Below are 27,411 nucleotides of genomic sequence, written 5' to 3' on the forward strand. Positions count from 1 at the left end.
TATAATTATTCATTTTAAAAACAAATCAAAGAAAGCTATACAAAATAATAATAAAAATTTAAATTTTTAGTATTCAACTTCACAAATTAACCAAAATCATTATATAGGTAAATAATAACAATGAAAATAATAATAATCAATAAATAAATATACATAACTTTTTACCGGGGAATACCTGTAGTAAGTCCTATATTTTTCTTGCACTTTCTCCTACGTTACCTTAAACACTGTTTCATCATTATTACTTGCACTGTGCACTCTTTTCCCATCATACTCTGCCATGGCGTAATGTTGCAGATTTAGTGCGATTTGAATCACAGAAACCCAATTTAAAAAATACAATGAAATGAGTACAGCGGAAATGGATGGGACGGGGAAAAGGAAGATGCAGGAATGCGGGGCACGGCAGATATGGCAGCGCCAGATTGGGCAGTTACACCCAAGGGCCTTTGCTCACCAGATGTACTCCTCTAAGGTATTCCATGTTAAACTCAAGTAATTCATATGAATGATCAGATGTTTCGGTACTCAATTTTCCTTGAATTTTATGCCGATTGGTGCATCATTAGAGTATATAACTCAGTTAACCCATCATTCTTTTACAGTCCGTGGAGGCTGTCTATTTGTTTTCTTTTTCAGTAAAAATGAATCTTGACGGCTTCTTACCCGAGGGAAATCATCATCACCGATTAAACCACGAAAAATTAAGGGAAGACTTGGGTGCTCTGTATTGTATTCTAAACATGTCAGAGTCTATAAAACCCATTGCAATGGGTACTTAAAATCCATAATTACCAAAATCCATGGTTTTATAATCATTCTACTTAAAGATTATAAAAGTTCAAATACAGATTATCGAACATTTAAAACAATTAACATTATTTGGGTACTTAACAGTAATTATTCTTTGGTGCTCAGTTTTCTGCATTTATAGAATCTGATACACAGATTGTAAAATTGAATATCCAATAATATATGCCTCTTGGACGTTAAAATAGTTTCTTTCTTCTTTCTTCTTCTTGCCTGTCTATGTGTACGGGCGGGTCTTGTGGATTTAGTATTTTAAATCTTTGTTAGAAGTATCGGTTGATAGGTGTAAGCCCTTGCACTAGTGATTGATGGCATTTAGTTTCACTTTCAATCTTTCCAGGAACTATGGTTTATTGTATGCACCTGAATTTTTTAAGTTACCACGTTTTTGTTGGCTTATGACTTACAGACCGCATTTGAAATGTGTACCCTTGACATGTCCAATTTTGATAAGTAGGAGATAAGTAGGATTCATGTTGAATCACTACTCATGAAACATGAGTCAATGAGTTTGACTCAAAAATCACACAGTTAAATTCTGATAGCAATATCACAATTTGACTTGTTATGGAAATTATCTCCTACTTATCAACTGATGAGCTTAAGGGGCTTTCTAATGAATGGTTCATAAGGCACAACACTTGGTGAAGGTTTTGCAAATGGGGTTGCAAGCTTTCGGTTTAACCATGGAGGAAACTCTGTAGTTAAGCGCGCTTAGGCTGGAGTAGTACTGGGATGGGTGACCTCCCGGGAAGTCCCGGTGCTTCACCCCTGTGAGCATCACCTAGATCCAATGCGTGCTAAGTGTTTCATTTATTCTCATGAGAGATGGATTCATGTTGAATCACTACTCATGAAACATGAGTCAATGAGTTTGACTCAAAAATCACACAGTTAAATCCTGATAGCAATATCACAATGTCCAATTTTGTTTAGTTGTACATCTTTTGTTGATCGCTCTTAGTCTTCTTTCATTCATCTGCCTGAATTTTTTTGTTTTCCATTCATTTTCTCTAGCTTTCCAATTTTTTTCGTGTTTCATCATTTTCCTTTAGAAGGCAGCAAAACTAGGATGATTGTGAAACCTCCATGCTTAAATCACAAGTGCCATGCTAGTTCCAGAACTGCATAGCTGTTATGTTTGTGACATGGGGATTCCATCCTGTCACACTGTAGTTGTATTACCCTTGCTTTTTGGAAGGAAACCAAGCGTCAGAAAAATGGGTGACAAAGAATCTTTGGTGCCTTAGGCACTTATTTTCCTCACTAAATCTTTTCATCTCTTTGTACCAAGCTCAAATGCATTCTTTTAGTTTTTTTAGAAGTCAAAGCGTTTCCTAAATTCAGCCATGAAGTTTGCAATTCGTCAAACTTTAAAACATTACTAAAAAAATGTAAATTCATCTATTATTTGTGTGGATAAAGGGCATAGTTTTAATGAAATATATTTCAAAAATTGTTTCCTAAAGGTTTTTGGTTTTTGAATTTTTAGAATTTTTACCTATGCTCCCTTAAGTTTTTGGGTTAGAAACGGAGTGGATGGGGGAATTTGATTTTTATATGGGAATTTTATTTGGCCAGTTTTAAGGGGATGTCAGGGAATGACTGTTGCTTAAATAAAAGGAAATTTCTAAATATATTTATATTATAACATTGATAAAGCATTCATCATAGATGTCATAAAACCTTTGTGAGCATGGGAATTGAATGGGTACTATAATGTTATTTGTATATACATATAAGTTAATGAAGACATGCTTGACTAGTGTGTAAAAAGTGAAGGAATTATTGTTATAATGTTTTTGGAAGCCTTGAAGTCTGCATGTTTTGTTGTCAAACTCATTAACAATGAGGAACAATTAAATAGAAAGATAATTGGTTATGTTCCAGTTTGGCCTTAGTTGGGATACTAATAGATCGAATTGTTTTATGAGTTGTCTATGCAAGGCATGTTTGATACATTTTTGCATTATGGAAATGACAATTTTTACCAACGAGGACTTAACTTGTATTGAACAGTATAACGACTGTAGTAAGCCAACTTTGCCTATGGCAGTCCTTGTATGCTAAGTAAGTCGTCCAATGTATTAAACTGTTTAAACAAGATAATCCTGGTGTAGAAGCAACTAAAACAAGGCATACCAGGAGGCTCGAGGAGACTAGAAGACTTGTCATGAGTTTACGTGGTCTTATAAATGTATTTGAGTCAATATGAAAGGCTAAATGAAGCCATTTGTAAAGATTGTACAAAATGTCTATTAAGGTCCCAGTAGGGCCAGTAGGGTCTACATTGGTCCATATGTTCAAATTAGTGTAAAAGAATCAAGTAAGGGAAAACATGATGAAAAATGAATTATTGGGTCCATGTTGAGATGTTAGAAGTGTCAGTGTAAGGTTTCAAGGTCGTTTTGTCGAAGATGCACAAATTGCATAAAAGTTGGAAAATGCCAAGTTGCACAATAAGTCGCAAGGTGGAGGTTGTTCAGTCTAGGAGTTATTTGAGAAGTTAGGAACTGTCAAAAGCATTAGAAATCCATGCACTAGTTGATCTTTGAAAGGGGGGACATGGTTAGAGGAGAGTTTGCAGGTGTTCAAAACCCTGTAACTGTCACTGAGCTCCTGCAGGTTAGAAGTGACATCAGAGGTTTCATTATCATTTTGGGACGAATGTTTGTATATATGTCCCCCCTTGGAAGGAAGGTGGAAGGTAGTTTGTTTCACGATAAACCAATGTATGTATTTGTTAAGAAGGATCAGTGAATAAACTGGCTATTTTGTTCAAGTTTTCATTAGCAGCCACGTGCAAACACAGTTTCTATGCATTTCTTTATACATGAATGTATTGAATAGCTGTTGAAATCTATCTGGTAATGAAGCATGGTGAATTATACATGAATGGATTGAATGACTGTTAAAATCTGTTTGGCAGTGAAGCACGGTGAATTAAGTGACTTAGATCAATTTAGAAGTCTAGCCATGAACATGGAGGCAGATATAATGCATTTTCAATAAACTGGTTTAAAACCCTCAGTTAGAGAGTGTTTCATAAGGGATTGATGATATCTCCAATTTGAACCTTTGGAAAAATTTAGCTTCTTATTCTGTTTAAAGTAGTGTTCCATGGGGATGCATCCCCTATGGTTTTGGGGTCGTACTCGTACCGGGGACGAAACGAGGACGGATTTTTGCCGTCCCCCAAGTCGTCCCCTTTTCGGCAAATTTAGAAATGTCACCGAAATGGCCAAATGTTTTTGGTAGGAAACTTGGGGACGACCAGCAGTACCAGGGACGGTTTTGCTGTCCCCTATCCATCCCCGAAACTGCTGGCTGTCCCCTTTTTTCCTGCCAATCCAGTACAGGCAAAACACCCCTAAAAAATCATTAAAATTTTTTTTTTCTGCCTGCGTGGGCCCCTAGTCGTCTTAAAGGCATAATAAAAATATGCAAATCATATTTGGTCCATTAAAACACTAAATCTTCTACTCATTTTTAGATTTGCCATACTTGCGAAGAGGAAGAAAAAAAACACAAAAGCAGTAGCAGCAGTGAGGAAACATTGTGTTTAGTGAGGAAAGATTGTGTTTAGTAGTTACTAACTATTTTAGTTGGACTTCTCTTTATTTCATTTTGATTTCATGCATGATACTTGGAGCCTTTAGGCATTTTGATTTTTGCTATATATGTATGTGATATTGTTATAATGGAAGTACCTAGTATTTGCCATTTGATAATATTCCATGTATTGATCTTCTAAAATGTCTATGGTGAATGTTTTATCAATGTTATGAAATGCATATTTGAATTCTGTCTCTATATATAAAAAATTTCCCATGTTTTTAATTGCTGTCCCTTGAGGCTCCGTCCCCAAAATTTTAGCTTTGACCCATACTCGTATCGGAAACACGTCCCCGTCCCGGAAACTCCGTGGAGCATAGGTTTAAAGTAGACTCAAAGAATTTCCAAATGAAGTAATAGAAGGGTTTGCGTTCTCTGAGAAAAATGATGCCCTAATGGGAAAATAGCAGTAAATTTCCTTTATTTGTCAGTATTTTATAATCACCGATTGATTTAATGATTGTGAAAGGTTCCTAATGGCAAGAAATGATTGGAATAGGACAGGAAAAGTCCAAACTCACTCATAGCATGCATATCAAGAGGATTCATAGATTTGGGAATTGAATTACATGCTTATAATTGTGATTGTCATGGAATGGAATGACAGTCACAGTTATCAGAGATTAACTCAAAGTTGTTATCCCTGAAATTTAACAAATGGAGATCATAAGCTGAATGGAATTGATTATGGGCTAAATATTGGAAGTAATATATGTGTTACTTAGTAGATTGTAGGCCTTGGAATGATAATGATCAATACTAACGTTGCTGTTGCAGAACTATGGTTGGTGTGATCAGATTTGATTGTTAACCCTTGATGTTGAGTGTACGATAAGACTATGGGCTCATGAAAGGAGGATGAATGATATACTGATGCTTTGTATCTGTAGCAGGTTTGAGGAGGACAAACACGGACTAATGGTGATCTGGTCTAAAAGTATGAAGGTACTGAATCTCTGGGAAAATCACTTTGAGAGTCTTATTGTTGTCTTTGGAAGAAGAATGTTGTGATGATGGACTTTGTAAGTGTTGCCATTATAGTCAATTAGCTTTTGAGGCCTAATCCTAATGTAAGGATCAGAGTTGTGAAAGGGACCTTGAAATGGGTGGAAGAGATGTTGTTAACTGATTGTGTATTTTGTAATGTTTGGGTGAAGGTAATGTTTAGGATCCTAGATTGATCCTATTGATAGAGCTAACTGATTGCATGATGTAAACATGTGGAAAAGCCTCTAACTTGTTGGAGATTGATTTGATGAAGCCTCCAATATACTAAATTTGCCGACGATTACATGATAGGTTGAACATTGTGCTCAGTTTAGTGAAGGAATTGAATTTGGATCAACATGATCCTTGGTTATTGACGAGTCTTGCAAGATGCTCTGCACCAAATCCTTGATTGTTGCTTTGATTGTGAAGATGCAAAGGTTTGCAACAAATGTGTTTTGTAGATCTTGTGATCATGATTTATCATTGGTCTATTACTTGGTTAGACTTATAATTTGATGGGGGTTTGGTGAAAATGCTTCCAATGGGGTTGAGGGGCAGCACCCTTCATGGGCATTTCAGGGTAACATTATATAGGGTGGGGTCAAAGGGTGGAGCTTCCACGACAAGCCCAAATTAACATCTTTAAAACCACATATAGCTTCATGGCGCACACCTTTTTCATATTTTTTGGGTAAATCCTAGGTGGGCATGTCAAAAACTAAACAAGCATTCTGTATGTTATTTTCAAAAAGAAAAATGTCACTTGGCATGATAAGCAAGGGCTAGCTGTCCTTGAGACAGATGGGGGATATTTGGATATCCCTTGGATGTCTTGGGGACAACTAGTTGTTTTCTAACATGCTTTTAATGTTTTTGATGCCTTTGGAGCATTTCCTAAAGTTTGACCTAAAAAGGGACAAGGTGGAGAGGTTTCCTACTCATCTTCACATCCTTGAAATGTCCTCTATAGGGAACATAGTCATTTTGGTAGGGGACACACCTTTGGGGACCATTGGTTTTTACCCTTTTAAGGGAACACTTGTAAGGTTTTGTCTTATCATTGCAAGAGGAGGTGTTATTCTTTTTTAACATTTTGCTTTATTTTTGTTAGGAGTGTGAGCCACGAGATCTCTACAATTAGTGGTGAATATTACATCATGAGGGTGAGTTGTGTGATGACTAGGTGAACATTCCAAGGCTTGAAGACTTCGTTTGATGTGATGATGCAGGAGTTGTGATTGACTTCGTTCAAGAGACAAAGGGAGTTGCAGCCAACCTGCTTCGTGTGGCAAAGGTAGGCCTTCCACCTTAAGTTGTTTTTAGATTTTCTTAATGTTCCTATGTGAAATCTAGTACTTTTTTTAATGGAGAAACTACTCTGAAGGGGGAAGTTCCTATTTGTATGGATCAAAAGATTAAAAACTAGATCAATACAATATTGGGACAATGCTCAATTTAGCCCTTGGAACTAGGAGACTAAAAAACTTGAGATCATCATCTATTACACCTAAAAGCAAATTGATATATTGGTCCTGGGCTGTATACATACAAGTTCTATGGATGAAATGAATTTAACTTTGAGTATGTGCATCTCATCTCCATAGTTTTTGACAATACGAGTGTAATCTCTTGGAGAATCTAGTCATGTACAACATAATTAAGCATATTCTCATCAGCACTTCTTAAGGGAATGTGGCTACGCAACAAATAAAGTTGTTATAAATTGCTACAAAGGAACAAATTGCAATCATCTTCACAAAGCCTTTTCCAAAAGAGACTTTTGAGTTCATAAAGGAGAAATTGATAGTGATATCACTATCATCTAGTCTTAGCTCTTCAGAATGAGCATGTGCTCAAGGGAAGCTATTTATTGCCTTATCTTTTGATCTTGGCAAGCCTTCATAATTGATGGCAAAGGGAGAGGGATAGAGTCAGGGGGAGAAGTTTGTTTTTGTTACATTTCAAGATTATTTCTTTACAAGGTTGCCATAAATGACAAAATGGGAGAATGTTGGAAATTGTTGTTAATTATGTCAAAGAGTGCTTTGTGGCATATTTGGTGGAGGAAAGCATGTGACAAATTTATTGCACTATTATCAAGTTGTCATCGAGCAAGGAGGAGATAAACTGCATATCTGATGTTGATTTATAGATTGCAAGATAGTTTTTTCAATGGATGTGGCCAACCCTCTCCTTGGAGCTGATCCTCGAGGGCTGCAAATAAATTAAATAGATTGTTTTTGCTTATGAATGACCCCCAAGCTGGTTTGAGTGCTCTTATTGGGCATGCAAACAAAGAATAAGTTAAAATATGTATGTTGTCTTGGCTGACTAGCCTTAAGAGAGGGGTGCAATTAATATAAATTTTTTTTGCCAATGGCGAATCAACAACCCTCTCCTTGGAGCTGATCCTTGAGGGCTGCAAATAAATTAAATAGATTGTTTTTGCTTATGACTGACCCCCAGGCGGTTTGAGTGCTCTTATTGGGCATGCAAACAAAAAATAAGTTAAAATATGTATGTTGTCTTGGCCGACTAGCCTTAAGAGAGGGATGCAATTAATATAATTTTTTTTTGCCAATGGCGAATCAACATCTCATCATATCTCCATATTTTGTGACAATTTGACTGTTATCAACATCATAAAGAATCCAATCTGGCATCCACAACAAAGCATTTTCTCATTATTACTTCTTAAGGTAACATGTGGTCTAGCAAGAAGTAGAGTTGGAATAAATCTCTACAAAGGAACAAATTGCAATCATCTTCACAAAGCCCCTTCCAAAGAGACTTTTGAGTATATAAAGGAGAAATTGGGGGTAATATCACTCTCATCTTGTCATTAAGCTCTTCAATAAAGAGCATGTGTTTGGGGGAAGCTATTCATTGCCTTATCTTTTGATCCCGGAAAACCTTTGCCCTTGATGTCAAAGGGGGAGGAGCAGAGCCAAGGGGAAGTTTTACAAGGTTACCATAAGGGACAAAGGTGAAGATTGTTGGAAATTGTTGTCATTGATGTCAAAGAGTAATTCATGACCTATTTGGTTGAGGGTAACTTGTGCCAAATTTATTAGTCTATTATCGAGTTGTCATCAAATAAGGAGGAGATAAATTGCATATCTGAGTTTAAAATTGCAATATACTTTATTTTATGGACGTGGCCAATCCTCCTCTTGGAGTCGACCCTTGAGGGCTGCAAGTAAATTAAATAAATTGTTTTTTGTTATGGCTGACCCCCTTGGCTGATTTGAGTGCTTGCTTTGGGCATGCAAACAAAGATTAAGTTAAAATATGTATGTTGTCTTGGCCGATCAGCCTTAAGAAAGGGCTGCAAATTAAAAAATAAAATTAATTGGCATATGGTTGACAAACATCTCATCCCCTCTCCATATTTTGTGACGCTTCATCAACATCTCAAAGAATCCAATCACGCACTCCACAATGAAGCATATTCCCATTATGACTTCTTAAGGGAACATGTGGCCCACTAACAAGTAGAGTTCACATAAATCACTACAAAGGAACATATTGCAATCATCTTGACAAAGCCTCTTCCAAAAGAGATTTTTAAGTATATAAGAGATAAATTTGGAGTGATATCACTCTCATCCAGTCACTAAGTTCTTTAGATAAGATAAGATAAAAATATTAATGTCCAACAAAAGACCACAAAAGGTCTATGGGACTGAGAGCTTACACCAAGACAACCGACAACAGTAGGAACACCAAACGGTGTCTGAGAAAAGCGGACAACAATAAACAAGAAGAAGAGAGAGGCGCAAAGAGAGGCCAAGGCAAAGACGAGGAGTACTTCCTTGGCAAAAAGAAATCAGTCATAGAAGGATAAGGCTGCGAGTGGACAAGAGCCCTGATCTATCTCTGTGAGGTCATGGAGGAGTGTCACTGACGTAAGAAACTGCTGTGGGGTTTGACAGATCTGGAATGACCAGTAGAACTGGTAGAACTAGACGACCTTTTCACACCCCATAAAGGAGATAAGGGTGTGAAAAAGGCAGTAATAAGCTTATCAGAGGTATGTTGGTGAGGAAGTAGTGACTGTAAAGTACTATCACGGAGCAGGGTGGCCTCTTGAAGGTAGAGCGCGAGACATCGCTGGTCACAATAATTGAAGAAAGCTAAAAGAGAAAAATAGTCCTGGAATAGACAGTAAAATCTCCCTCTGATCTCATAAAAGATAGGGCAACAAAAAATAAAGTGACTCTGTGTCTCGACCTTTGCTAAAGTACGTAGCTTATAGATCCGTTCTCCATTATCGATATGATGGTCGGTTTGAGCTTGAAGATGGTGAGAACCAACTTTGAAAGACCCTAGAGAGATATATAGGGCATGACACCACCGTCGAGATAGGTAACTAGGACGAACAATAATCCCATCATTGATCTCCAGAAAGTGCTCTACATAGAAGGCCATCCTCAGATGTAAGCCACGAGGAGGGTTAGTCCAGGTAGTGATAATGTACAGTCTGTAGATATCTAGTTTGACATACTCATTAAACTCCTGTCGAGAGGGGAGGAGATAAGCAGGAGCATTCAATGAGAACTGATAAGGAGGGAGACAGTTAATATCAATCCCAATTGAGCTCAACAGAGAAGATGCCTGTGCATACCAGCAATGAGCTCAAAAGCTAGTATTGGTCATTGTAGTAGCAACAAAAGAACAATACGCAAGGTAGGAGCATTTATCACGTTCTCCAACCAAATCCGCAGAACCACGTAGGCGATGAAGGAACCAAATCAGATGAAATATGGCCGCAAGACTGAAGGGATGAGCACCGAACTCAGTAAGAATGATACTATGAGAAGTGAACCTGTGACATCTAATGATGCACCATAAAAGCAATGTCTGAACCCGTTTGATCGAGGCCCAATCAGAACCAAGGAGAGAAGGCCCCCTAACCACGGAGCCATAAAGAACAGTTGGTTGAACAAGGGAGTCCAAGAGGGATAACTTGAATGAGGTATCCTGCAAATGGTGTCTGAAACACTATTTCTCAAGCATAGCAAGAGAACCCATACCCTTACTAACTCTGGATTGTATTGCCGGTCTCATATTGAAGCGGGGTCCAGAAAACTTCACTCCCAGATACATATAAGAAGTGATCTCAATCTCCTGTCCCTGAAAGAAGAAGTGAAGATGAGAAGTCTTTAAGCAATTAAAGATCATAACTCGAGTCTTACCCAGGTTAACCACAAGCTGCCTTTGATCACAAAAGGAAGCCAAACCATCAAGTAGCCTTTGTAAACTCTATAGAGAGAAAAAGCAAGAAGAACCCCATCATCTGCGAAAAGAAGAATGGAGATCAAACTTGGTGTAAGTAGCAACCATCACCTGGGAGCGAGGACTTCAAAAGGAAGTCTTCAAGCTCATCAATATACAAACCGTACAAAGTGGGGGAGAGAGGACAACCTTGTTTAAACCCAATGGTGCTATGTATCAGAACTGAGAATCCCTCAGGAGTCCCGGATCTACCCACCACAGTTTCGTATAATCTCACGATAGCAGCGAGCAACATCTCCGAAATCCCAATCATCCGAAGCCTTTGAAATAGAGTCATCCTAGGAACAAAATCAAAAGCCTTGCAAAAATCAACAAAGCAATAGTAAACTTTTGCCGATCTGTGTCTAGCCTCCTCAATAATAGCTCGTAAAGTGAAAATGTGATCCATGGTTTGGTAGTCAGCCTGAAAACCAACTTGCCTTCTAGCTTTACAACCTTTCATGTCAAGCTCTCTTTGAGGGCTGTAGCATACAGTCTGGCAAGTGTGTGCCCGATCATAATGGTCCTGTAATTCCCAAGATCAGAGAGAGGACTGGTCTTATGGATTGGATAAATCAAATGCCTGGACCAAGAAACTGGAAACCCAGTACAAACCACTCTATTAAAGAGTATAGAGAGATAGGGGCCTAGAACCGAGGCACCAAACTTGAAGAATTCAGCCTAGAACCCCTCCTCATCCGCCGCTTTACTGCATCTCATGGGTCTGATGGCCTCGTAAATGTAAGAGGGGGTGGACAAGTGACAAAAAGGAGGCAGGATGGGATGAATAGAAGGCTGCCCAAGAATGTCATAAAGAGCCGTGGTGTGAGAGGTTAGGGAGCGAAAGTCAAGGATGGAAGACGGAGGGGCACAATGAGGGAAAGGGTGCGCAAAAAATTTGGGGATTGTAGATCAACGTGGAGCAAAGGGATTTACATTAGGAAGTGGTAAAGGATCATTTCTTACAGCGAAAAAACAAAGGTAAGACAACCGAAGGTGAGCAAAATCAGGGGAGTGAGCCTTGAAAGCTGAGCACACCGAGCGATGAAAAGCTTTGCAGTCAACATCGAACCATTGGTTCATAGGGCATGTATAACGACATTTGCTACGGAGGGAGAGTGAAGGACGATGTGGTATGGAAATGATAATAGACTTCCAAATCGCTGTCGCAAGAATATCAAACATGGAGGAGGCCTCACAAGAATCAGTAAAATACTCAAGATTAAGGAGTTTCGAAAGATGAGAGGAAAAGAGCTCATCGTCACTGTTGAGGAAGCGGAAGCAAGTGGGGGGATGGGCAATGGAAGGAAAGAGATGAGGCGACTGAAGAGGAGGTGATGAATGAGGAGAAAAACAAATACGAATACTAAGGAGAGCATGGTCCGCAAGAGGAAGGCGTAAGATGGTGAAGTTGTGGATGAAGGGGATGAAGGAGGGAGAGATGAGGGCATCGTCAACCATGCTAGCACCCCCACAATGAGGCCAACAAGTAAAGAGCTCAGATCCAAGAAAACAGGAAAGACCGTTTAAGATAACAAGTTCAAAGAACTCACAAAGTTGTAGAAGATGGCGTCCATAGCAATAAATCAGTACAAGAGCATCATCAGAAATACGTCGAAGTCCCAAAGTAGTCGGATCAATCTTAGTGGAGCAGATGGAATCAGAGCATTGGTCATAAAGTGGAGTCTGGAGTTCTCTGGTCTTTGTATTGAAGTCACCGAGAATGATGATGTCTCCCAATGTAGCGAATGGAGAGACACTCACTAAGGTCAACAAAAGGGTCTCCATCCTTGGTACCATGGATAGCATAATGGAAGGACACTGGCGGGAAATAACAAACAACAATAAAGAAATCTCTTTGACGGTGACTCTTACGGTCAATATGGACCCACATGAACCTGGCAAACATATTAGAGTGGACAATAGAAGTACAACTGCAAATAGAATCTCTAATCAAACAAGCGATGCCACTAGACCCACAGACCCCACTAGAAGCACGAACCTCCTCTCTACAAACAAATAACCATTGATAACTTGTAAACTCCGGAAGAGGACGCACAAGACTCTTGTGGGTCTTAGTGATGACAAGTATATTAGCAAACCCCATTGCATCATGTAAAAGACCGGGTAATGACCATAAAGAACCATTACCTTATAGCAGTTAACAAGAAGAGAGCAAGTGGGGGTCTCCTTCTTGTCCGACTGTTGGTGAGACCGTCATTTGTTCTTGTGGGTTTGTCTCTTCCCAATCACTGGGGGGGAATCCCGAATAACTGCCCATTTACCACCCCGTCTAGTCTCCGTTACAATACCACGAGCATGTTTCAGCTTTGTAACTTGAGCCTTCGTGAGATCTTCATCTAGGAAAATCTTAGAAGGGAGAGAGAACAACTTCGTCTTAGCTCGGAGAGCACGGAGCCTATCTGTAAGTGTGAGAAACCGGATAAACAGAATGTCACTATGGTCAATCCAACATTTATCCAATATGATGTCGGAGAGACCAAGCTAATCACAAAGGAAAGAACTTCCAACAGAGAGAGGGTTAGAAGTGGGAGGGAGACCGTGGACCCGTAGATTGAGCTCACGAGCCTGCCTCACCCGCTCATCCTCAATCTTCCCCTGAACCATCTTGTTGAAACTAGCGAAAGGCATAGTAGCAGTTGTGTTATTGTAGAGAGAGGCCCATAATTTCACTTTCTGTTCGGTTCTAGAAATCAGAGAAGAATGCTTCGCTGCAATTACCGATTGTTTCTCTTTGATGATATCTAACCCATCAAGTTGCTCGATAATGGATTGAATATGGGTTTGTAAACCTGTAGTCTCGGAGGTGAAAGTATTAGAGAAACATTGGATTTGAGACTAATTGGAACTTGTGGTAGTTTTGAGTTCTTAGATAGTATCAGTTAAAGAGATAATTTTCTCTTCTAGCTGTTGGTTATCCATCTCCAACTTGGAAATCCTATCACAGAGTAATTGATAGGTCAAAGGTTGTTGACCTTGTGATGAGCATGAATCACCAATATCAGACATTGTCAAAAGCCAACAAAAACACCAGTAAATAGCTACAAGTTTGCTAAGAGCACATGCAGAGACAAGAACCAAGAGCCCTTGAGGAATTCCAAAAAGACAAAATGAAATAGAAGTCGGAAGCCGCAGATCACAAACAGAGAAAAAATGTAGAAGAAGAAGAGCCCACACGGAACCAACAAACAAGAAACAACTGTCGCATGAGGAGGAAGGAGCCCACGCGAAACCAATAGATACGTAAGGCCACAAAAACCCACAAACGCATGAAGAAGCCCTCACAAAATGATCAAATACAGAGCCATAGGAAGCAAGAAAACCTTGCAAAACAACTGCAACAACTAGGAACACCCACAACAATTGGAAGGAAAAGAAACATGAGCACATGTAGAACCCTATCAGCCACAACAGAAGAGAGCACACTTGGCTGCCAACAAGAAGTACTCAGACACCAGGAAAAACATAGCGAGAATTCTAGCGACGACCATGAACATAGTTATCGTAGGATAGGGAAGCACGGGAAAAATCGCGAGAGGAGACATGGTCGCGGGTTGTGGGAGGAGTCATGGTCATGGTCATGGAGCATGTGTTTAGGGGGAGCTTTTCATTCTCTTATCTTTTGACCTCAGAAAACATTTTCCATTGATGTCAAAGGGGGAGGAGTAGCATTAACGAGAGAAGTTTGTTTATGTTGACTATTTCATTACAAGGTTGCCATAAATGATCAAGGGGGAGATTGTTGGAAATTGTTTTCTTTGATGTTAGAGTAATTCATGGCATTAATGGTGGAGGATAGCTTGTGCCAAATTTATGGAACTATTATTGAGTTGTAATTAAAGAGGATTTATATTGCATATCTAATGCTGAGTTCAAAATTGCAAGATCCTTTTTTTATGCATGGAGCCAACCCTTCTCTTGGAGCCGACCCTTGAGGGCTTTAAATAAATTATATAATTTCTTTTGGTTATGGCTGATCCCCCTAGTTAATTTGAGTGCCTGCTTGGGTATGCAAGCAAAAATAAAGTATGTATGCCGTCTTGGACAACCGGCATTAAGAGAGGGATGCAAATGAACTAGATAATTTATTTTGCTTATGGCTGCCCTCCCAACCCCGTGGCTGCTAGTTTGAGTGTGTGCTTTGGGCATGCAAATAAGAAATTAATTTGAAATATGCATGGTCTTGGCTGACCAGCATTCTGAGAGGTAATTGTTGGGAAAGGGTGCAATTTGCATTTATAAAAAGAAGGTTCATGTAATTCATTACAAATTACTCCTATTTGCAGTGCATATTCAAGGAAGAAAAGTTTATATTTTTGGAGTAGACTATGTGCAAGTTGAGGAAAAATCCACTCTACAGCTCCCAAAGATCACTTGCATGCAAACTTGCCACAAAAGGAGAGCAACAAAAAAGCTACGGAGGCTGGAAGTTAATGATCCTGAAAAGAGGAATCATATTGATTGTGCAAAAAGAATGCAATTACAAAGATAAATAAGATAATATTATTAATGTCCAACAAGGGTCTATGGGACTGAAAGAAACAATAGTACAATGAAGAAAAGTAAACCAGCAGGAGCACCCAACGGTGACTAGAAAAGAAAAGAGATCACAACAAGAGGAAAAAGAACCAACAAAAGAAAGAGAGAAAGACCATCAATCCTTTCTCGGTACAAAGAAATCCCGTATAGAGGGATACAAACTAGGATGAGTAAGGGTATGGGTTTGGCTCTGCCTCTGCCTCTGTCTCTGCATAACTGTAGGGATTGGGTGCTGCTGTCTAAGGAGCCCGAGCCAAGGTCTAACCAATCTGATGTGTCCGAGGACAGGTGGGTGGGACTATTTCCTACACCCGAAAGTGGGCATGGAAGACAAGAAGTCCGTGATAAGCTGATCCAAGGTTTGGTGCTAGGAGAGCTGAAGCTGTAAGGTATGATCTCCGAGCTGGGAGGCTTTGTAGAGATACAATGCCAGGCACCTTTGGTCAGAATAACTAAAAAATGCTAAGAGGGATCTGTAGTCTCTGAATAGGCAATGTAATGTCCCCCTAATCTCATAGTAGATAGGACACCTGAAGATAAAATGGGTCTCCGTCTCTGTCTCAGATAAAGTGCAAAGGTGGCACGCTCGTTCCTCTCTGGTCAGCTGGTGATCTGTTTGTCAACGGAGTTAGTGGGCTCCGACCCTAAAAGACCCTAGGGCGATGCGAAGGGCATGGCACCAACGACGGCTTAAATATGGGGGGCGAACAATGATACCATCCCGGATCACTAGGAAATGCTCTGAGTAGGACATCCAAGGGCGTAAACCACCAGGAGGGCTAATCCAAGTCATGGAGATGTACTGTTTGTAAATGTCAAGTCTGACATGTCCGTTCAACTCTTGCTGTGAGGGGAGAAGGTGGGCAGGAGCATCCAACGAAAACTGATATGGCGGAAGATGGTCAATGTCAATCCTGATCGAGCTCAGTAAGATAGTGGCCTGGGTATACCAGGAGCAAGCCCTAGTCGTACTAGTCAAGTTGGCTATGTACCGTGAGGAGCAGTAAGGAAGGTAAGAGTATAATGTTGTGAGGGAGAAAATCCTTATAAAAGGATACTAAAAACCCTGAAGGAGAAAATCCTAAAGAATGATAAGATGCCTAAGTTTAGCTTAAGCATAGAATATAATAGACTAATAATTAAATAGATAATTATAAGCCACAACATGATGACTTTAATAACTTCCCTTAAGATGAACTTAGGGAGAAACTAAAACAACTAAGCCCTAAAAATGCATGTAAGCAAAATGCATGAAAAGTAACAGTGGGTCCCGACAATAAGCTTGATGAGGTACCCAAGTACAAAAGTGTCTCTAAAAAGTGGAGAAAAAGAGAAAACCATGTGGGAAACTATCCTCCAAAAAGAGATGAAGACTAGTAAAGGATTGAAGAAGCCTCCAAACTAGAGAATGTCCCAAAAAAAAGGAAAAAAAGGAATGATCATGAAGAATGCTACTGAAGCATGAAGAAGCTACAAATGTTGTCGAAGAGTAACTGCTAATCTAAAAAACATCCATTGGAATAGAACATGACCAAGTAGAGAAGACTGTAATTTGCATTAGTGCCCTCAAATGACACCACATGAATCAGGGGGCAAACACCAAAGTTTGAAGAGATGATCAATCGAACTGAGGAAGCATTAGAATCAATAGGAGAAACCCCCCATGTAGACAAGGGAGGTGTGACAGGTACATTGAAAAGGATGGTCAACAAGAGCTGCATAATGAAGAACCAGGAACATCGAAGGTGCAAAGAAAGTATATAGTGTCATGGAAGGAACACTCTCTTGGATGGAGTATTGGTTAGACCATTCCTACCATAAGTACAAGTCACAAATAGTGACGGAGAAGAGGAGGAAATAACAAGGAAAGATCAGGTGACACATGATTTGGTAGAAGCCTACGAGGTTTCCGTCGACCAATACATGCAAAGGGAAGCTTGAGAGAGAGCGGTCCTAGAGAGCCCAATACGGGGCTAACTTTTGGTTCCACCAGTAGCTGGCTAGAAATTTGGTACTAGTGGAAGAAGAAAGAACCAAAGTACAACAAGAGTACAGAAGGCAACAAGTACTCCAACAATTCGTCGAGAGAAGTACTCGGGAACTCCAGGAGCAGGAAAATTGAAGGATAACCAGACAATAAAATAATTCATGACCCTAATATCAAATAAGGACCCAAGGCGAGTATGAGGAGAAGAAACCGAGGGGGAAACTGCTTTGCAACGTATCCTACATAATAAGGAGTAGGAAGAAAGACACCGCTACTTAAGAGAATTTGTTAACCAATCCCAAGACTTAAATCAAATTGAAGAGAATTTAATCGAAAGCACGATAAAGGGCATAGCCAATTTGGTAATCTTAGAAGAACGGGGAAGGAAGGAGGGATGGACGGACCTTGAGACCCTAGCGCAAAGAGAACATTGTTATAGACAAGAACAAAGCTCTAGTCACAGAGAGGAGGAACTAAGGGGAGAAGAAGAAGTGTTTAGACCAAGCACCAAGAAACCATCTCGACAGGAGGGAACATAGTCCCTACAGGAGGGAGCATAGACTCGGTAGGAGGAAACAATCAAAGGAGGAGTAGGAGAAGGATGGCCATAGAAAAGCAAAAATTTCTGAGATTCATAGAAGGAAAGGAAGACCCTGCAAGACATTGTAAAATCTGCATAACCATATGGCAGGCAAATGGAGAAAATGACACTGATGAATGATTTAATGCATTTCTTGCCACTCTAAGGGGTATGGCTATTGATTGGTACACAAATTTGGAGATTGGGAAGAAGGCCACATGGACGAATCTTCACACGACTTTCGAAGAAGAATTCAGACTCTTATGGGATGATGATGAGATCGTAATAGAGATATACAATACAAGACAAGGAAAAAATGAATCTGTAAGAGCATATAGTAGGAGGTTGAAGGAGCGGATAGGGAAATTAGATAACAAATCCGCAAATGGGCTAAATAAAAGGTGGTTTATTGAAGGGTCAACCCTGTCCCTACAGAGAAAAATGAAGATTGTCCCACCATCATCATTTGTAGATGCATGTACTTGCGTGATGGATATAGAGAGTGAAAGCATGGCCTCTAAAGGAAGGAGGCATAAAAGTGTGAGCGAGAGTTTTGAAGATGGTGGGGATGAGTCTAAAACCATCCAAGCATTGTGAAAAGACATGATGAGGATGATGAAGGAAATGACTGGAAGCAAGGAGGAGAAAAGAGATGGAAACAAACTATGATGTACAGACTGTGAAAATGAAGGACACACAAAGAACACTTTGTTAGAGTAAAGCGCTAATTTAATTTAATTTTATTAAATTACCTTTACTCCTTAAGATTTCACTTTATGCATTTTGTTTTCATTTAATAAATAATTAGTAATTATTAAATGTCATTTACCTCTTAGGGTTTCCCATTTAGGTTTTTGATCTCCTTCTATAAGGATTGATCTTTTGTAAATATCTCATTATTCTTTTCATTCTGATAATATAGTTTGCATATTTTCAGAGCAAAATCCTTGCCTCCTCTTTGCTTTTTCTTCTTTGTGACAGGTTCTTGCATGCAGGTATTCTTTGGGCTTTGTGGATTTGTATTGCTCAAATCCTTCATGGTATCAGAGCTTGACCTGTTGTAGCTTGTTCAGTATTTGGAGAAAAAAAGAACGAGTGTTTGACATAACAAATCTGACATTTTTTGGGTATTTTCTGTGAAAATAGGGGGTCTTTGATTTTTGGAGTACTTTGAGGCCAAATAGACCTCACGGTTGGATTCAGAAGGCATCAAAATCGCCATTATCATATAAAATTTGTCGAATTTGGACGTAGTTGGAATTTGAGGCAAAATAATATTGCTTCCAGATTGGGCACATTTCTCGAGGTGACAATTTTTTGATTTTTTGGTACACATTGAGATTTTTGGCACACAAATCGAGGTTTTTCAGCTCAAAAAGAGAGATTTTTTGGCATGTAAGTTGAGATTTTCGATACAAAAATTGAGATTTTTGGTACACATCAAGATTTTTTGGCTCGTAGATCGAGATATTTTGGGATGCAAATTGAGATTTTTTGGCATGAAAATCAAAATTTTTGGCACACAAATCGATGGAGAGTGCACAATTAGATAGGTTCAAATGGGCTTTCCCACTCTATCACCAAACCAACAAGCTTCCAAATCCTCAACCTTTTCACAAGGTTATAACTAGTCTCAATCCTCCAAATGCTGAGAGAAACAAGACAACCAACTTCTTTAAGCATCCAAGGACAAATCAAAGTTCACTCAATTTATGGCTTCATGACCTAATTCCCACAACTAGGCTAATATGAGAAAAACACCATAAAAGGTTTGCTCCAAGGGTTCTAAGGTATGAAATGGACTTAGGGCACTTACATAACCCAAAATACACCATTGGTTTGATTTCCACACTTCCACAATGTATCAAACCCCAGTTTCACCTAGTAGCCCTATTAGCCCTCCTTAAGAGGTTTTTGAGGTCTAACTTCCAAAAGTCTCAAACAAGCCCTAAAACAAATCAGGGTTTCAGATACCCTTTTAGAGTTATATCCAATCCCAAAGCATCAGGTTTCAATCCCACTCCAGCACTCCCTTTCGTTCACTAAGCAATGCAGTCCTAATTGGCCAAATTAAGCTTGGTTTACAAAGCAACCATGGGGAAATGGGTTCATGGCAACACACCCAATACTTAGGAATGATTATTTACCCTACTCCAACTTATTCCCAAAAGCTCAACCCTCCAACAGGTCTCCGACTCTTGTTATGCTCCAAACAACACGCTCACAAGGTCAAATCCTCTTAGGTACTTGACCTAGGACTGGTTAGGAAAAATAGCAATACCTCTTGCCCAGTCTTGAAACCTTGGAATCATTGACCCGACTAATTGCCATTCCCCAAGAGGCCATGGAGTCCATCTTTGGATTTCAAACAAAATTGTTGTCCTATAAACTCGCCTGCACCAAAATTTGAATAATTTGAACAAAACTCCACACAAAAGGATCAAACCAAAAACATTAAAAAGGTAGATCAAATCTTTTCTTCAGACCATCATTAGGTCAAGCTTGCCAATCAGTATAGTATGGACAAGGTACAAAAAACAGTTAAAAATGCTTCAAAACTGAAAATCTCTTATTGCAACTTCTCCTAATCCATACAACTTACCCTTTGTGACCTCACAAATGAGCCATTTATCAATCTGACATCTATCCCAATGGTCATATCTATTATTTGAATAGTTATAACTCTTTTTCAACCAAGTTGCATTTTTAAGCAACTTTTACAACTTTGCAATTTAGCAACTTTGCACAAAAAGTGCAACTTTTGCAATTTTCACCATATTTCAATTCTAGGACTTGGAAAAGGTTCTAACTTATTCAAAACCAACTAAAAACACCTAATCCTAGGCTATTTTGAGTAAAAACTCAAAAAGACCCAATTTTGCCTCATTAGCAACTTTTGCTTATAACTTGCACAAAGTGGCTTAGGCATACATGAAGGTGTCTTTTCATTACAACATACATGAAGGTGTCTTTTCATTACAACCATGGACTTTTCATCCAAGACTTACTTATTCTAGCCTAATTAGGTGTGTCTTTTCATTACAACATACATGAAGGTGTCTTTTCATTACAATCATGGACTTTTCATCTAGGACTTACTTATTCTAGCCTAATTAGGTGAGAAACCAAAACATTAAACTAAGACCCACACTAGTGCCTTGCAATGCATTTTGGCATAGATCCCAAGGCATTTGGTACCTATTTTTCGCTCGAAGTTAGATGATCCTTTTTATCTTCCGGGGGGGGGGGGTTAACTTGCTCGTTTTAGCTCCATTTTTCGATCTGAAAGAAGCGCCAAAAAGCTCTTCTCGAGCCCTATCCAGTTTCTCTATTATTTTCATCAGTATTTCTCAAAGGTTCATGTGATTCTCAAATTGAAGTTTTTTCCTCTCTTCCTATTTATTCATTTCTACTAGTAGTTGGGGTTCGGTTTTTTGCATTGTGGGGGGTGTTTTGTATTATTGTTTCTATTATTTACATCAGTAAACCATAACCTTTTCAAAAAATAATTCAAGACCTTCTAAAACAATGGTTGAGACCTCTTCTTGTCTAGAACTTCTGACCCATGATAACTATCACACATTGAAGACCTTAATGACATGGCTTCTCCGGTCAAAAGGGTTGTGGTCTTGTTTAGATGTAGTGCAACTAGTTTTACAGAGGCTTTTTGAGGTTATGCAGCATAGGAACAAGATGGATGAAGCAATGAGGTTGATTGCTTTACAAGTATTTGACAGTCTACAGTTTCATCTTGATGGGTGCAATACCCCTCTAGATATGTGGACCAAGCTTGATGGTTTGTTTGGTACAGTGAATGAGTTAAGGGCACTTCAGATCGAGGCACAACTTACCTCTTGTTGATGTCAGTTTTGTACCACTACATAACATATAGCAATTGAATACTTGATATGGAATATCAAACACTCAACCCTCTCTTAAAAAGTAAATACTCATGAAGAACATGAGAAAACTCCATGGTTCCTTACACTTGTGGATACTAACTTAGTTATATTAATGTGATTTGCTGGTTAATCACGTAGGCGGCTTAGGTTATTCATTCGAAGATAACTTGGTGGTACTTCGCTTTGCTTGATTTGCTCTTTTCTCCTTGATCACTTTCACTTTCACCTATTCCTAGCACTAATTGCTTACTGCTCTACTGCTACTCCTATGAATGAAGAAATTAGCAAATGAACAGGGATCCAACCAATGAAATCTTGCCAGTGGCGCGATCTCCATTGGTGCAATGATTCTAAGTGATACTCTTAGGATTTTCACACTAACACCTATTTTCCAACTCAACTTGAAGTACAAGTAGAAAGATGAAATGCAAGTAGAACTTGGGAGCGATCAGACTAGATTACCACACAAGGCTTCTTGACAAGCCGCTAGGATGCTAGTGGCCTAGTATATAGATCCCTATCAAACATTCACTAACATCATCATACAACTAGCGATCTACTTCTACTCTAACAACATGAAATGAAATTCTACTTTAATTTGAGAGATGAGAAGAAACATGCATATACACCAAAATGATCATGTATATCCACCATGCAAGCCACAACAATGAATAAAGAACAATTTTGATAGTATTTTGGCAACAATTCTCCAACGTAACTCTCCTTTACAAATGAGAACAAAATGGCCTTATATAGAGGCTCAAAATTACGAGTGGCCAAGATTAAGAGGCAAAATCAAGGGCCAAGATTAAACCTTACAAACCCTAATAAGGATTACCATTATTCAACCAATTACACGAGGGCACCAACTTTGTGGGCCAATGAGAAAATTACAATAATTTGTTAGCCAATGAGAACATAGGACACTTGGCATGATTTGATTGCATGCATAGGAAATTGCCCCCTCATTAGCCTTATCTTATAAAATTATTTAATCTTTGAGATGAGGTGAAGCCTTGGATGATTGAGCTCGTCCTTAGAAACTTTCTCATCACCACTTGAACTTGCTTGTACTTGATGTCTTGACCTTGAAAGGGTGAGGTCTCCATGCACTTGGGGTAATCTTGCCTTGGCCTCGATGGGTTGCCCAGACGTGAACCTCCTTGCAATATGAGAGTCTTGCTCTTGGCCACCACCTTGAAATCGAACTTGACCTCTTTTAACCTTTCGTCTCGCTTTCCTTCTTCATTATCCTTGCCTTCCTTAACCTTCTTGGCCTTTTCTAACCTTCCTATTTGAATTTGTTTGCATGAATAGCCAACCCTTGCCTTGCCTCAAATATTTTCAAATCACTTCCTCCAAATTTGCTCTTCCTTCAAATTCACTTTTCAATTTTCACCGCCTCTAAATCAAATAAGAGGTAGGACCCCATATAGAATTGATTTTGATTTTGCACTGTCCTAAGTTGCAACTCTAAATCTTCACTTATAATTCTAGCCCAATCAAATTTTCTCTTTCCATTTTCAATTTCATCAATAAATTAGTATATCTAGTTCTCGAATTGCATACATTGAGCCATGCCCATGATCTGGTTAAGAAGCACAATAAGGTCGCCATACTCTGACTTGAAATCTAACGGGTGAGTTTTGACGGCTTGGTAACTCCCTTCTTGCCTTCGTGTAACCAATCATGCCTTAGATGAATGGAGTAAGCATCCTGATTATCCTAAAAGAACTTGGCTGCCTGTTCCATCATTACCACTGTCATGCCTTTTCACTGTACCATGTTCATTGTGCCGATTGTTGGTGTCACTTACTCGCCTTACTTCCGAGAAGAAGGTGGTCTTTGGCATCATGTCTTCCTTGTCTTTTTTGGGTATTCATTCCCTTTGGGTTCTTGCTTGCACTAACATCGACCATCCGAAACACTTATTTCTGCCCGTTCGTTCTAAATGATATGGACTACACTTATCAATCTCCAAACTTCTTTCTATCAATGAAATCTAGCTTATTTCTACCTCTCCAAATCCTATCCCTACACTTATCAATTTCCAAACTTCAATCCTAGAGGTGGGCCTATCACTTATTTCTGTCTTTTCAATACCTTAGGATGGATTACACTTATATCTCCCAACTTCAATCCTAGGGTGGTCTAGCTTATTGTTGCCTCTCCGAGTGTCCTATCATGAAATCTACACTTATATCTCCCAACTTCAGCCTATCAATGGAGATGATGATGTGGTGGATGTATAGAGCAAGAAGAAGATAAGGGAAACGGACCAACCAAGAACAAGGAATAAAATTCGCCTTTAAAACCAATTTTCACCTCTAAAAATGAACGAGAATCTTACCTTAAATTTGTCTTCTACCAAAAAATAGGCCTCTTCAAGTTCAGATTTGATCTCATAAAATTTAGTCCTCCTTGCAAATAATGAATCTCTAGCGAAAATCAGAATTCACCAACCTTGTCTCTCTTGAAAATTCTCCAATATGCAAAATCAAATCTCATGCAAATTCTGCCCCCTTGTGAAATTCGCTCAGCTCTACAAAAATTCAGACTTGCCAAGACAACCTTGCTGCCCTTTAACCAATTTCAGACCTTCCAAATCACCCAGCTAGGGCAAAAAATCATTGCCCTAGGAAGAAATCGCAATCCCCCCAAGAAAAAATCGCCAACCTCCAAAATTCTGCTCTCAAAATTGCACCTTTGCTGCAAATTCAGGTCTACACTTTAAAACTCTGCCATACTGCAAATTTTGGCCAACTAGGGCAGAAAATTGCCCCTAAAAATCAGAATTGCTGCCTCCAAAATTCGCCCAGCTAGGGCAGAAAATTGCTCCTCTAAATCAGACCTTCTGCTGCAAATTTGGGCCTCCAAACAAATTCGCCTAGGGCAAAAAAGAAATCTCCCAATCAACCATGCTCCCCCTCCAAACAAATTCGCTGCTCCACAGAATGGAAGAAGTTGAAATGAGAAATGAAGAGGAGGAGCCTCTTCTTATACCAAACTTTTGCCTCCTCGAATAGGACCTACCTGCATTGGAGGGAAATAAAATTAATAAAGCCAAATCCAAAATTACCATAAGCTCTAAAATTGAGAAAAAAAAAAGAAGTCATGTAGGCCTCTAATATAGCTTTAAACCTTCCCCATTGTGGACCCAATAATTTACCTTGAATTTCACACCTCTTAGGCCTTAAAATACATTGAATTTAACATCCAAAGGGGGCCAAATTAAATTTCCAAATTACAAACACTCAGTGCAAAAATATGATTTTAATTTCAATTTCACTTCCTTTTAAAATTTCGAAATTCCCCTCTAGGCAATTTAATATCAACTTAATCAAATTTTGCACTTCAATCCAATTTCAATTTTTTGCTATACAATTTCAATTTGCAATTAAAATAAATCCTTATTTGGCAATTCAATTTCATTCAAAATTCAATTCCACCATAAAAAAATTCTTTTCACCATCAAAGCTTTTTTAGATATCGAAAACAACTAAGTCCATAAATTCATTTTGAAAATGCTCAAGCTTATACAATTGTATCAAATTTTCAAAAAATCCATCTAAGTCCAACATTTGCAAAGTTGTCCTACTAGATATTATTTTAACCATCGAAAGAATGTTGCTGTTGAAACTTAGGCCTAAGGATGAAATTACATGTTTCGGAAAATCAAGTTTAGCACTAGGTGAAAATAAACCGAATCCCTCCTAAGAGATCAAAACGTCCAAGGTGTAAAATTACCAATTCGAAACCTCTAGACAATTCTAAAAATTCACTAAGGCAAACAAAGACTTACAATACCCGCTAAAATTGCCAAGGCCAGCCTGAAAAGGGGGGTCCCTAAAGTTTTGGGGCGATGGTGTGAAAACTTCACAACACCTCTTTTGTACCGGATTCTTTTCCTTCCACTAAGGACTTCTTGTTGAAGTTCAAACAACAGAGATCTTTCTTGTAGGGTTGTGGGAAAACCAAGACTGACACTGAGTGCATTTACCTGATTCTGTCTAAGCTTCGTGGAAACTTTCAAATTTTTGCTTCTACCTTTTATTCCACCAAAGATGCTTTGGGTAATAGATTTACCATGCCATCCTTTGAGGTTTTTTGTGATCGTTTGACTCAAGAGCAAGCTAAGCTCTCTCAGTTGGATTCTCTCACAGGCTCATGGACTCATGCATTGGTAGCTCGGCCATGTTCTGGGACAAAGGAGAAGACATAGAAATCACATTCTTCAAAGTCTCAAATTGATTCTAGCCCTCACAATTCATCAGGGCCACCTCCTCCTAAAGGGGGTGAACCAAAGCCAGAAAGACCGAAGTGTGCTTATTGTAATAAGCCTAATCATGATGAGTCACATTGCTATGAGAAGAAGTTAGATGGCTATGCTAATCAGGTTTTAGATTTGATTGCTCTCCTTTAGAAGAGCAACATTGATATTCCTTCTACTTCTTATAGATCATCTTCATTATCATCATTTCAATCAGATGGTAATGATATAAGAAAGGGTCATGCACTATGTGCAACTGCTACTCCATATTCTTCTAGATGGTTACTGGATTCAGGTGCTTCACACCATATGACATCTTCTCAGGATTTGTTCTCTTCTTTTGAGGCTTCTCCTATTCCACACATTTTGATGGGGAACAACACTGTTACGACTATATGTGGGAAAGGTTCTATTGGCATTAATGATGGTATATTTTATGATGTACTTTGTGTTCCATCTTTGTCCTCTAACCTTCTCTCTATTTATCAGATTACACATAGTGGGACAGGGAAGACAATTGAGTTTGCACAAGATTCAGTGCACATCAGAGATAGTGAGACATGCAATATTGTTGCTACAAAGACTGTTGATCACTCTTCCTGCCTATACACTTTTTCTCATTTTGGTCCACCATCTCCACTATTGGAGATTCACTCTCCTTCACGAGAGACTACTAAGGTGAAGTATGGTTGCTTGAACTTATGTGTTGTTTCTGAGACTAGTGTTGTGACTTCTACACCTTCACCTCCCGTTTAGATTCCATCTCTTGCACATGATTACTCTTCAACATTGTCTACTATTGCAGCTCCAGTTATTGAGCCACCTATTGCAGTTGTTGAAGATATACTAGAGGACACACATCTCTTCACAGATGACAGATTCAGTAGACTTGTTATCCCACCTCCATTGGAGATTCTATTTCAGGATTCTCATGCATTCTCCTTTGAGCATCAGCTAGTACTTCCAGTGTCACCTTACACCTTGGGGTTTTACTCTCCTTGCCCACTACCTTTGTTTCTTTCAGATAGGAGCTAGATTGGTATGTTCATCGACACAAGAATTCTGCCATTCTAGGGGTGCTATGGAGTCTCAAGCTTCTATCATAGAGGGTTTTATTGTACTTAGTCTTGAGAGAGTCTCTTGAGATATTTTCTTTGTGCATCCTTTTCTATCTCTTTTTGGAGTAGGGTTTTTCCTACGTGTTTTTCTCTATTTCTCCATTTCATTTGGTTGTGATTGGGCATCTCATTAGGCCTTGTTGCCAGGACCCAAGTTTGCTTTCAACATTCCATTGTAGATTCTTCCCAGAAAAGGCATTCGGTGACATATCTTAGGTATTGGGGCACTTCATCAAAGATTGTCCCTACAATTTGAAAGCACACAATACCCAGGTATTTTTTACTCAAGGAGAACCATCCAC

The 27,411-nt window shown here is 39.0% G+C and overlaps 1 protein-coding gene across 1 annotated transcript in view; it reads left to right on the forward strand.

Moving 5' to 3' along the window:
- Positions 1-270: 270 nt before the first annotated feature.
- Positions 271-27,411, forward strand: part of LOC149570350 (Transducin/WD40 repeat-like superfamily protein) — a 75,725-nt gene continuing 48,584 nt past the window's right edge. The window contains exon 1 of the mRNA XM_089822991.1: positions 271-475. Within this exon, the coding sequence (XP_089679117.1) occupies positions 347-475 (129 nt within the window). The 5' untranslated portion in view covers positions 271-346. The remainder of the gene's footprint in view (positions 476-27,411) is intronic.

Source organism: Cupressus sempervirens, chromosome 3, assembly GCF_028749045.1.
Source record: "Cupressus sempervirens isolate cs-2001-9-10 chromosome 3, ASM2874904v1, whole genome shotgun sequence".
Taxonomy (NCBI): Eukaryota; Viridiplantae; Streptophyta; class Pinopsida; order Cupressales; family Cupressaceae; genus Cupressus; species Cupressus sempervirens.